The sequence below is a fragment of the Podarcis filfolensis genome, assembly GCF_964270895.1.
Source record: "Podarcis filfolensis genome assembly, chromosome: 3".
Lineage (NCBI taxonomy): Eukaryota > Metazoa > Chordata > Lepidosauria > Squamata > Lacertidae > Podarcis > Podarcis filfolensis.
In genome coordinates, this window is record NC_139606.1 from 79,947,003 (window position 1) to 79,960,774 (window position 13,772).

At 40.9% G+C, this 13,772-nt stretch overlaps 1 protein-coding gene across 4 annotated transcripts in view; it reads left to right on the forward strand.

Annotated features, from left to right (window-relative positions):
- KIF26B (kinesin family member 26B) overlaps positions 1 to 13,772 on the forward strand; it is a 266,992-nt gene that overhangs the window by 113,541 nt on the left and 139,679 nt on the right. For all 4 annotated transcript variants that reach the window (XM_083604169.1, XM_083604170.1, XM_083604172.1 and 1 more), the window contains one exon: positions 2,831 to 2,997. In XM_083604169.1, coding sequence (XP_083460295.1) covers positions 2,831 to 2,997 — 167 coding nt within the window. The remainder of the gene's footprint in view (positions 1 to 2,830; positions 2,998 to 13,772) is intronic.

Here is a 13,772-nt window from a genome sequence, read left to right on the forward strand (position 1 = left end):
TTGTCTGATTTCCTTTTTGAACTGCAGCATGCTTTCAGAACGATATCAGAAGACTGAGCAACTCTTTTATGAAAAGTCTGTGTGTGTGTATTTTGCTGTTCTATTTTCCACAGAGTGAGAGGAGAATATGGGCACACTTTTCTCTTGGTTTGGACTGACTCTTGGGCACTGAAGTATAATGCAGTATAATGTTTTCAAGCTAATTTGCAGAAATTATGGACTATTCCTTCTGGGGAAAATTTGCAATCCAGTGCCTGGTTCTCTAATTGCTAATATTAAGCACACACACACACACACACACACACACACACCTTATTTCCTGTGGCATCCATAAATGTCACTTAAGTCAACCTGACATGCATTTGTCTCACTGTGGATAAAGCTTGTTTCTGTGTGCTGCACAAGGCCAAATAGCAAAGTCCACATTTGTGGCTAAATAGTTCCTAATTTTAATCCTCCTTTGTGGTATCCCAATAAAAGCTGAGTAATATTGCTTAGCTCATCTGTGGGAATCGCTGTTGAGAGTATGTCATGCGGCACTTCAGCTTGCAATAGTGATAAGTCAGCTTGTTTGCAGCTTGACTTATCTGTTCCATTGTTCAATGGGAAGATATGTCAGTTCTTGATCTTTTGTGTGAACAGATTCATTTTTTTAACGGTGACCTCAGTTGAATTAGATGAGAGGAAGAATGCAGGATATGTACCATGGCCAATCAGTCCTAGTAACCTCTTTCCCTTCCTCAGAGGAGGAAATATTTTTTCATTCTGTTTAGTAGTTCCCACTGTGGACTGATTGCTGCAGCAATAGTAATAGGTCTTTGAACCCCATGAGCCTGGACCACTACACCACTGGTCTAAAACAACAACAACACAAAAGTACTGGGTATCAGGACAGAAAGGCGTGTTCAGTGTACGGTTGGTTTGAGGTTCAAAGCAGATTTACTTGGAAATGCAATCCACGGAAAGCAAGGCAACTGTTTTCTATGTAAATATATACAGGCAGCCCACCTCCCTACCCCCCGTATATGGGGGGTTACATTCCTAGGCACTGTGTGCATTGGTGAAATTACTTATAATTGAAACCCATTGAAAAAGCCTGAAACACCCCTTCTCCACTCCAGTTTCGCCCTTTTAGTGGCATTTCAGTGACCTCTTTATGACATTTCCAGGTCACTTCCAGGTATACAGTGCAATACATGTATACACGGTTGTGCGCATATTGAATGCACATAAATGGGAGGCTACCTGTACTGTAAACCACCTTGTGATCATTGGATGATGGGTGGTATATCACTTCAATAAATAATAAGTAAGTAAGTAAGGACGCGGGTGGTGCTGTGGGTTAAACCACAGAGCCTAGGACTTGCCAATCAGAAGGTCAGCGGTTCGAATCCCCGTGACGAGGTGAGCTCCTGCTGCTCAGTCCCTGCTCCTGCCAACCTAGCAGTTCAAACCACGTCAAAGTGCAAGTAGATAAATAGGTACCGCTCTGGCGGGAAGGTAAAACGGCGTTTCTGTGCGCTGCTCTGGTTCGCCAGAAGCGGTTTAGTCATGCTGGCCACATTACCCGGAAGCTGTACGCTGGCTCCCTTGGCCAATAAAGCGAGATGAGCGCTGTGACCCCAGAGTTGGCCATGACTGGACCTAATGGTCAGGGGTCCCTTGACCTTTACCTTAAGTAAGTGTAGGATGAAGGTACAAGTAGGTCATGGTAGTAGTAAAAGGAAAGTGCTGATAATAAGAGTGCCTCCCCCCCAAAAGTGGACCTGATAAGAAACAGAAAGTATTTTGGCATACAGATGAGAATATACTTCTTATATACTAGCCTGCTTTGCCAGGGCTCTGGTCACCTGTCAGGTTTAAGATATTCAGGATGTCAGATTGCCTGAATCAGTGAGAGGATGCCAAACCTTTTACTAAACAGGCACATGAGGTTCATCAAATGGGTAACACCTGGCCTTGTAAGAAAATATATTGTCTATTAAGCATCTGGTGCACAACTACATAACAAATCAACCAGGAAATAAATGCTACCATAGACCTGGCCAAGTACGGGAAGTGCTTTTTATTTTTTTAACCTTGCATTCTGGTCTGAAAAGCTAGTCACTTTTTATGTAGCATAAATATAAATTGCAGGCAATTTTGGTTTTGAGGGGGGAAATTGGGGGTGGTGCTGGGGAGAAAGAGGTGCAAATGGGACAGATGCTGACAATGCCATTTGACATGTATGAGAAAGATTTATGTTAACCAGCATTTTACAGGACTGTATGGTTTTTTTTTAGAGTCAATTACTTTTGATTATTTTTTTTATCCCATAAGAAATTGCAGGCAGTAATATGAAAAATACACATTAACATCTTGCTTGAGTCAGAGTCACATCTCTTAAATGCTTGGAATACATGGAGATGCCTGGTACATCTGATTCTCAAGAACCTATTTTGACTTGCATTATGCACAGCTACGTTGCCACACTGGCGAATGTTTGTACAGATTTCCTTTAATAAGTAGGCTTTGACTAATGCCTCAGAGTTCCCCACTGTGCTCAAATGAAGCAAGGATAATGGTTTACACTTTCTCCTCCAAACAGAAGGAACTCCAGAGCCATAAAGGAAACTTACAATGTCAGGGGGTTATTTTATCTCATTACTTTTAATGGAAATGAGGTAAAGTCTTAGCCAAAGTGCCGCAGAACTGGATTGCAGAGCCAATAAATGCATTTAAAAGGTCACAGAAGTGTGCTGAATGCGATACTCTTCTCCCTCCCTTCCAAAACATGTAGTGGTCAGGTGAAATAGCACACAATGAGCCTGTGCCTTTTCCCCCCCTTTAGATTTCCCAGTTGATGACGGAGACTGGCCGAGAGGGATTGACTGAAGCTGCACTGAACCGCTACAATGCCGATAAACCCTCCTTGTACAGCTTACCTGCTTCCCAAAGCACCTGTGTTGCCAGTGACACGTCAACAGGCACCTCAGTGGCAGCTTCCTTTTTTGCCAGGTAAGATGGAAAGTTTGCTTGTTCTCTGCAGCTCTGCATGAAGCACCTGGCCAGGAACTTTATGCCAAAGAGTATCCTCAGCCCAGATTTGCCACTGCCTCTGCTCTGCTACACTTCATGGGTGGTAGTCAATGACGTTACACTCAGAGTAGTGAAAAGGGGTGCCGGTACTGCTTATCCTTGAGTACCCCCTGAAAAAAGCACTGAACATGACTTAAGTTAGATCCAACAATGTCAATGGGTCCACTCAGTTGAATACCACCCAACTGGAAGATGTTTGCAGGGCAGGAAATGACGTCACATCTACTAATCATTTCCGAGGAGACTGGAGGAGATTTGGGGCTGCCATTCATTGTTGAACACATAGTTCTGGCATCTGGTGAAGAGACTTGAGATTCTCTTTCAAAGAATCTGAAAGACAGTGAATCATCAAACAAATAAACAAACAAACACTGAAGCACACACACAATTGTTTACAACTGAGGGTTATATGGATGCTAGTCAAGTACAGAGCTGGCTGGTCTTGGGTTAGTTAAAATGAGGGAGGCTGGGGTAAGAGATGAGTCTATACAATGAAGATACTATACTATTTATTCCCCATGTTACGGAGGCTGAACTGGGCTCCACTAGAAGTTGGGCATTTAGTACCACCAGTCCCATACTGTGGAACACTCTTCCAGCAGAGAGTTGGCAGGCATCCTTTTGACTTTCAAATGTCTCTTGAAGGCCTTTTTATGCTAACAAGGCATACACATATGTTAACATTGATTAACTGGGCACTTTAATTATATATTTTTATTGTTTTAAATTGTGTTTTATGTTTTATAGCAGCACACCGCCATGATATTTTATGATATGGCGGCATAGAAATACATAAATAAATAAACCTATTGGTATTTTGCTAAGAGGCTGAATGTGCACATTGAACAGTAGGAGGGACAAGATGGCTCGGCTAAATAAGGCTTAGGCAAATCTTTTGGTTTCTTGCTGTCCAAAGAATGCAAATCCTAACAGTATTTCATTGAAAAAACTACATCCAATGGCAAAATTGTGGGATGACTTGTCAAACTTACATTAAGAAATAGGGGTAATTTTTGGACTCCCCTCACTTTCTCTCTCTCTTAATGAACTACATTTAAATTCGCAATATATGACATAATAAGATGGGGGGGATCCATTGGAATGTGTGGGGGAGTAAATTAACAACTCCTGTATAACACTCTGCTATTTCTAAAGCCCATTTCAGGGCTAGCAGACAGAGTGCCTTTTGTCAGCCTGAAAGATGTCTGTTTTCAGGCTTTTCAGAGTAAAAATGGTAGGTTTGATTTTTTTTTAAACTGACCCTCTAGCAGTTGAATGTGGCTTTAATTTTAATTATAGCATTGGGCATTCAGCAGTTTTTAAAAAGGGAAACTGTATTACACCAAATTAGAGACTTATGTTGTACATTAAAGCCTTTTGTGGAATTCATCCTTTTATTGGAGAAAGGACTAGAGAAATAAACAGTTATTGTCTCCTAATTTTCTTGACTAGATTGAATCAAACCTCTCAATAACTGCAGTTAACCCACCATCAAGTAATGTTAACTAAAAAAAGAAAAATGCTTCATAAGTGTTGGTTAGTGCTTTAGCTTTGATATTTACTTAGGCGTGAGCCAAGTCATGTAAATAAGCCTTCTGATCCTTCAGGGCAAGCAGAGACAATGTGCATTGGCAACAAGCAACTTGAAATTGTTTACAGGTCTTTAAGCATAGATTTTGCATTTTGCATGTTAGACAAGATGTTGGACAACATGCAGGGAAATTTCTGAACTTAATGAATACTGAATCTTATCCCTTTGTATTCAGCCTAAAATTATTGAAATGACTGCCAAGCCATTGTACTCATTCTGCTAAGTGCTTACACTGGAGTAGTTCCATTGATTTCCTGGAACTGAATTCTTGAAAACATACCTTCAGTGCTTTTTTTCCTATAAAAAATTGTTTAGGGGTACTCTCATTTTCCTACTCGTATTGAACTACTGCTCCTCAATGAGGCCAAACTTAGATTCACAAAATGTTTAGGGGTATGCGTACCCCTGCATTCCCCCAGAAAAAAGCACTGCATACCTCAATATGTTTAGGGCACAATGCATGCCCTAGTCCAGCTCCCTCCCTTTAAGTCTGGGGTAGGCAACCGTTGGCCTAATATTATGCAACCCTGGGCCAACTTTCATAAGCCTTCTACAATAATGATCTGTTTTTCCATGGCAGCCTGCTAGGTATAGAAGAAGAGAAGTGAGGGGTGTCAAAAACAAAGAGAAGTTAGTAGAAAGAGAAAGAAAATGAGGTGGCCCTGCCCACATTTGGCTCTGTCCCTCCCACTACTGCTGGCTTTGGCCTTGCCCACAACTGGCATGTGGCCCTTCTGTATTCTGAAGAAATACAGAAAAACAGGTCAGCCCCACCTGCTTTAACTGATAAGCATCTCTGGGCTTAAGCAGAACCGTGATATTATTGTGACAACAACTTATCTAGAATAATACTCAGAAATAAAATTAGCTTCTCATGAACAATTTTCCAGCCACCAAGAGCAGAATTCTTTCAACTGATCAATTCACATGTTACTTGGGTGTGGGCATTAAAATACGCCATTCCTGCTTTTGAAAGATGCTGGAGTGGCTGCGGTTCATGATTTTGCTCCAGTTGCTCCACCTGGCCTGATGATTCTCAGTTACAAAGTGGACAGCAGGGTGAGTACAATGCCCTGGGAACTTCTGCTCTGCATATACTGCTGAGTATACCAGCCAAGTGATTCCTTCCTACCAATGTCGCCAACCTGCTGAAATGAATGGATGCTACACAAGAGGGTGCTTGTTCACAAGAGGCTCCTGGAGGATAATAAATTTAAAAGGAATGTTGAAAAGTTTTCAGGCGATTTCACATGAGTCTGTGAAAAAGGGAGTCTGTTTTTTATTAAGCACTGAAACTGTACCACATGGTCACTTTCTCTTGTACACGAGTGGCCACAGCCTATCCTCAGCCATGCATGTCCCAGTATCTGCATGGAGAAACTAGACTATGCAGGAAGAGATAACACAGCCTAGCAGCTGGGAGCAATTTATGCATTTCTGGCTGTGCTGTTTTCAGCAGCCATAATAGGTGGAATTGTTATGACTGTATCCATGTCATATTTCAATTTCTCACAATTATCAGTAGGATCTACTTATATGAGTGTAGAATAAATAACCTTGCTTTGTCAAGCTAGGCATACTAGTCCTAATAACATCAAGTTCTGGATTGTACAGGACAAATTTTAAAGTGACTAGAGAGGGTTTTAAAAAAAAATAAATTCCCCAAGTCTGCTGGTATGGTTGATAGGCTAATGCAATAAACACTATTCTAGTCTATTTCCCCAATTCTACAAATACATCTGTAGAAGATGCTGGTCTGCAAAATTGAAGACTCCCGAGTCACCTGCTAATCATGGATCTTAGGTGTTAAATGTTACCTCTCAGGATTGTAAAAATGAAAATTAAGAGCATTAATCTGATTCTTTGTACAGTCATGGCTCAGTTAATTATACAAATCACCTCTGACCACATTGACATTTGCATACTAAAAATTAAGCAAATGATACATAGATGGTTTTATATGCTGATATGTTGACCATATAAAATATATTGATGCTTTTGTGTATCTGCATTGATAAAGACATCTGGAGTTGTCTCTGTTTTGTCCACCACTAGGCAGTCACAGATTCAAAAGCTCATGTGGGTCCAGTGTAAAAAGTACTAAACCTTACAGTTTACACCTGTAAAATCTGAATTGTAATCCTTTCATCTGATAATGCCTTTCCCATTTTGAAAATTACTGAATAAGACAGTTGTTAAAGCACAGCTGTAGAGTCTTTCTTTCTTTCTTTTTCTAAATTCCAGCCAAGATCTGCCATGTCGGCTGAGTACTGTTACAAGACTGCTAAAAGAACTAGTGTTTTCTTAAGACAGCAATTCATTCAGACAACTTTCCCCCAGCAATTAGTGGGTAAACATAAACACTGATGGCCACTTGAAACTGTAAAGGAACCTCTGTGTAACTTTGAGAAATTTAACATATGTCTAGTTGCTTTCAGTTTGGCTCAAGGGTATATGTCTATCCAGTATGGTTTTGCTTTATAACAAGACCACAGTATGCTGAGGGAATGGTAAAATGGCCATGCTGTTTGAATACATAGCTGGCTTTGCAACATACCACAGTTTATGGGATAATAAGTCTTTGTAGCTATTGACTTGTGATGCTCATTTTGTAAAGGAAATCACTGGACTCTAAATCCAGTCAAATAGTTCTCCAGAAGGCATTGCTTCCTGGAACAATAAAATTTCAGTGAGACAAGAGACTGATGTTATTGACTGTTCATCTTCATAATCAGTGAAAATGAACTGACTGATTGGAAATACAAAAGAGAAAGACAAAAATCCTATACAAACATTTAAGTGACGGCTGGCGCTTCCATCAGGCAAATTTGCCTTAGGTGTCAGATGTAGCGGGTGGCAGATTAGCAACCTTGAGCTCACTGATCTTGCCAGTTGGCTCACCCATTCAGGTACTGCTGCCACCCATGTGACCCTGGCGGGGCTCTTCAAAGTGACTGTCATTCCTCCATGTAAGGCAGAGAGGAGTCGGAGACAGAAAGACTGCCGCCATCACCATCAAATTAGCAGCAGCATTTTTTTTTATAGCAAGCAGGGGGGCAGGAGAAAGAGGAGAGGATGGGGAAACAGTGGTAGAGTTGCTTATACTGGATAGTGGGAGGGGAAGTTTGAGGAATCACAGTGGTGATTACAGGCCCCGCACCTTCTACTTCATCAGCCTTCCACATTAGAAGATGCACATCATGGCTACATGCGTAGAAACAACTCGACTGAATGGTACTCTGAATGGGCAGTAGTGACAGGGCACACATTCAGAGAAATATATGAATGGGAGTGGGCTAATATATGGAAGATAGCAGGGACCAGTGGCATGATTACAACCCTACCTTCCACAGGAAGCAGCAGAAGAGAAGAGTTTGGATTTGATATCCCACTTTATCATTACCTGAAGGAGTCTCAAAGTGGCTAACATTCTCCTTTCCCTTCCTCCCCCACAACAAACACTCTGTGAGGTGAGTGGGGCTGAGGGACTTCAAAGAAGTGTGACTAGCCCAAAGTCACCCAGCAGCTGCATGTGGAAGAGCGGAGACGCGAACCCGGTTCACCAGATTACAAGTCTACCACTCTTAACCACTACACCACACTGGCTCTCAGGACAGGACAAGAAGATATCCGTATACAGTCATACCATGCAGAACAAGGGCTATGGAAATTATGAAGCTGCATCAATTTCCCATTTAAACAAAGCTCAGAAGTGGCTGGACAGAGTAAAAAATGGCAGTCTTGTGGCACCTTTAAGACTAACAAATTTGTTACAGCACAGTCTACTGTAGTCCACTTCCATCAGATGCATGAAACTATCTCCTGAATGCAATTGGGCACAACCACAGAGTTGTCCGCCTAACATAACCTAGTTGGGGATGGAGCAGGAATGAGGTAGTGGGTGCTCTGGCATGCTAGCAGAGCCAATCTGGCACCCTTGCTGGTGTTGCTGTGCAGCCCCAAATCTCACAGCCACCTTCCACACCCACCCTAGATCCGTGTGAGCAGCAGCAATACTGGTGTCAGAATATTAGTTTTGAAAATCTGTCCCCCATTTGAGCCACTACTGGTGCCAAGTAACTTATCTGTTGCTTAATCTTCCCCACCAAGGGTAGGAAAAAACAACAACACCTAACCCTATTTATGATGCCCTATGAGGAAATATAGGATATAAATGTGACAAATAAGCAACTTGATATGGAGAGAAGGAGTTGAGGCATGGGCAGCAGTTAGATATTTGTCTTGGCTAGTAGATATTTATCTTGGCTAGCATGCTAAGAGCCACTTGGTGTGGTGTGTACTGCAGTGAGTGCCCCAAAATGCTTATGTACATATGTTTTTCAACAACTTTTTTTCTAGCAGGCAATAATCTATGAGCATCTATCAGTCTAGGTTATCATCTGCAAAGCATGCTGTCAGCTCCAGAGTAACCTTACTGCTATAAGGGAAACACCAAATTGCTAGTTTATATAGCTGCAATGCAAGACTTCACACACATGTGTTTGTTTGTTTGAGGATGGGCGAAAACAGAATTGACAAAGCTCAGTCAACATAAATGATGGGAATCTGGGGGCAAAGGCCTCCACTAAAATTTGCTTTGTTCACCTGTGAGAAGAGCTAACTGATAAGATGACCCCACCTGAGTCAATAGGATTAAGCCATTCCATGTGGTCTAAGTCTAGTTTGTTTGAGAGGTGTCTAGGGCAGAAAGTATCAGATTTTCAAATAGGCTGAGAACAGTTGCTGTTTCACATAATAGTTAAACAGTTGGATTAGTGATCTGCTTACATATAAAGCTCATTTTGAAAGGCTTCTAAAATGCTTGAGGAAAGGGTATTCCATTCCATCCTGGTTTTTGGGAATATAATGTTCAAGTTAATCTAACTCATTTTCTCAAATTAAATTCAACTTAGTTAAAAATAGTATTTTATATTTTCCCTCTCCTGCGTCCTGTTCCACTCTGCCTCTCCCTCATTCATTTCATTGCTTGTCACAGGACTTTCTTCTTTCCTCATCTTCTTGTGCTAGACATTTGGTTAGCTTTTCGATTCTTCCCTTTCTGTTTCATCTCCTAATTTCTTCCATTGCTGAGGTCTGTTTCTTTCAGCTTCTTAATCTTTAGATGCCTCCTTTGCTTTTAGTTTACACTGCACTGCCAGTTTGTACTTTGATTTTCATCTCTGTTGGATTATTCTAATTATTTTCTTGTTTTGCTTTGCCCTTGTCTCATTTTAGGCCTTTTAATTCTGTCTTTCACTATGGCCATTGTTGCTTTTTGGTTCATAAATGCAATCAGTTTTTCTTTTGTGAGTTTCCTGGTTTGTTATCAGTGATAAGTAAGGAAGTAAATGTTGTTAAATGTGTTTGCTTTTAATCCTTAACTTTTTTCAATTTTTTGATGGGATTTGTATTTGATCATTTATATTTAATTCATCTTAACACATGAGATTAGTGAGAATTGTGTCCAAAAATGTACCTCTTGCAGCCTTCATGTTATTCAAGCGGCCAAATCAAACATAACACTGATGGGATCCTTGGAGTATGCAGGCCTAGGTTTAATGGAGACACTGAACATGTATGGACAGGGGAGCTATCCCCACAGCAGTCATAATGACTTAAAAAATGTATATCATGCTTGTAAAAGTCTTATCAGTTTCTAAGTAAAGCTCCTATCTGAAGGTGCCAGTTCATAGGAATAGCTTCCATGCAGTGCTGGTTGGGCTGCAAACTTGTAAGCAACTCTACCTTGTGTGTTGAGCACAATGTATGGTGATTTGTTTGTTCCCAGATTGCCGATGGGACAATCAGAACTTGGGAACATAGAAGTGTTAATTTCACGTGTGCTTCCTGGTGATATTGTTCATGAATAAGATAAGAGAAGTGCCTTTCTGATCTGGAACAAAAACATGCAGACCAGATCTATAGCCTGATCATGCAAGAGGACTGATAGAAGAGATCCAAATTTCAAGCACAAGCCTCTTCACTGAAGTCATACTATATCTCTCTGTTTTGTGTCTTATACGGATCAGAGCACAAAATTATTTTAATTCTATAGTAGTTGGAAATGAGAAGTCACAATTCTGCCATGAATCTAGAGATCAATTTACCCTAACCCTAACCCTTGGGTTTCTAAGATGGGAGATTTGAAGATGTCACAAACATCTGACTTAATAGTTTAGGAGAAAGTAGATATACTGGAATGGATTCATCTTTTAGATTGATGTACCTCTAAAATCCAATGTATAAAGATTTCTTTTAAAAAACTTCTATGCTACAATCCCCATCTACACACAGAAAATTGTATTATTTAATATAATACCTCAGCTCCAAGGAAGGAACAATGTTCTAAATGGAAACAGATCTCTTCCTTTCTCCTTGTGCCAGCTCTTTGTTTAAGCAGTGAGGAGGTTGCTTACATTCATCCCAGATGTTCATGGAAACAATTCCTCTCTTAATTTACAGCAGAATCTAGCTTTTTCCCTTTGCCTCTTTGTATTTGTTATAACACTTATAAACATGTAAAGATCTTGTAGTGCTGTGATGCTATAGTATGTTTTGTCAAAAAGCAGACATTTAAATATTGTGGTACATTCATAAAGCCCTTCTTCAATTATATATGTGATTTTTCAGGGACCAGGCTTTCTTCACATGTTTTACATAAGATCAAGCAGTAATAAGATGGAATGGAAAAGTTTGCAGTACTAGAACCATTGACACACAATTAATTCTTCATGTTGAGAATGCAGACTGAGTGGATGGGTGAAATAGTAGCAATTGCCTGATTTCTGTTTGGGAGTAGCACTTTTAATACACTTGTAGAAGCTCTTGGGGAGAGCCTAAAGGACAATGGGAGAAAACAGGCATTGAATTCATAAACCATTGAGTTCAATCTCTCCAATGCAAGAGAACTAGGAAAGACTTCTGCTGCAAACCTGGATAACTTTGCCTGTCAGGTTCAAACCACACATTACATTTCATGTGTGAGGTGCAGCCTTCTTTGTCTCTTAAATTACAGCTGTGAGAGCGTTCAGGATCTCTAGTGCAGAGGCAATGGAGAACTCTCCCTCTTGTCCTTAGTCACGGCCTACCCCCCCCATCACCTCTCCACACATATAAGTATGAGACTTAGGGGGGAAGTTTCTGTTGGCACCAATGGGAACTTTTCTAAGCTTTGTAGCTATGCAGATGCCCTGGTTTTGGTGGGAAAGGTGGAGGCTGGAGAAAATAACCTCAGTTATTCTGTTTGTTTTGTGGCTGCAATTGAGAATCTGATATGATCCCAGAAAGCAGCTGTCCTTAGCATTTGATGTGTTATGTTTCCATCACCACTGGATCACATACAGCACAGCATCTTGCCATCTAGCAACCTCTGTGAGTACATCAGTAAAAGCAACAAACATATTTCAGTAAGTTGCCCACTGAGATAATGGGTACTAAGGCCATGTAGACACAGAGAAATCTGCTAAAACAGAACATAAGAGATGCTCAGCATTAGTAATGATGGCTTAAGAGGAAGACGGGTTGACAAATAGTCCATGGATGCAGAATATTGTAGACTTCATAAAATACAATTTTCTTAAATAAATAAATAGCAGTGGCGTTGAATCAGAGCAAGCTCCACATTCAAATAACCTGAAATACGACCAGTGATGCTTGCAAGCATTAGATCTGAAACTGAATTTTCCTTCCTGGACCCTTTAGAATAGGGGAAACTAATGAATTTTCAGGTGGAGGAAGGCAGTGGAATGGCACAAAGCCTTATGCACAATCTGTAATTGTCTTTCAACCTGTTGTTCAGTATGTCTACATAGAAGTAATTTCTACTCAGTTCAGTGGGACTTTCTTTTTACAAAGTGTACTTAGAGTTGCAATACTAGTGATGATGTAGAACCATTGTCATGGTCAGCAGACATTTCAACCTTCAAGAGCTGGACTCTAAATCAAACTATCCTATCTTGGTTGCCAATCTTAAACTGGCACAATCCTTGTCTGGGTGAGCTGATTTCCAATGTTCACTTCTCTGATAACAGCAGTTTCAGCCTTTTTGTTCAGTATTCCACTTATTAGACAGCTCATTAGATTTCAATCGGAAGTGAAGAGTTAATTTGGCTTGACATGCGAGTGTTGGGGAGCTAGTAGTATCTCCATCTTGATTTCATGACTGAGATTTATTTAGCCCATGTACCAGTCCTCTATTTTGCTTTTGATTTTTGTGGAATGCCCCTCAATGTCCACTTGACTTCGTCCTTGTTCTCCCCTGCCCTCCACCAAGGGGTCATGTGTCATGTTGTTCAGCACAAATACAAGCCAGTGAGCTCACAAGCCTCAACGGCAAATGCTAATTGTGGCTTACATTGAACGTTTCCTTTTTGTGCCTTTGTTTGCAAACAGCCAATTATGTGCACACTGCATGGCTGGAGAAACACAAAGATGACACTGAAGTCTGAAAATCACTGCATGCTGCCAAATCATTTGAGTTTCTTTTCTATTCTTCTTTCTATGCTGGCGCCAGATCTGATCTAGAAACTTGCCTGCACAATTGCAATATGTTGTTTGTCTAACTGGATCCATCCAGCCTCACCCACATCCAGCCTATGTTTTGCTGGTGGCATGTACAGGGGAAGAAGAAGAAGAACAGTTTGGATTTGATATCCCGCTTTATCACTACCCGAAGGAGTCTCAAAGCGGCTAACATTCTCCTTTCCCTTCCTCCCACACAAGAAACACTCTGTGAGGTGAGTGGGGCTGAGAGACTTCAGAGAAGTGTGACTAGCCCAAGGTCACCCAGCAGCTGCATGTGGAGGAGCGGAGATGCGAACCCGGTTCACCAAATTATGAGTCTACCCTCTTAACCACTACACCACACTGGGAAGTGAATGCAGAGCAGGCCAATCAGTGTTTACCAGCCTCTGAGGAATGGCATTGTAACAGATACATAGTCTTCAGTTTAGGAATTGCACTCCAGCTGTTTACAACAAGTTGCTTGGATTGTTCTATACTTGGCCAACAGCATTGCTCTCTTCGTCCTTCTTGATTACTTTTCCTCAAAAAGGATTGTCAGATCCCAGTCCAAAGAAATCAGATTTAACTTTAATAAATCAAT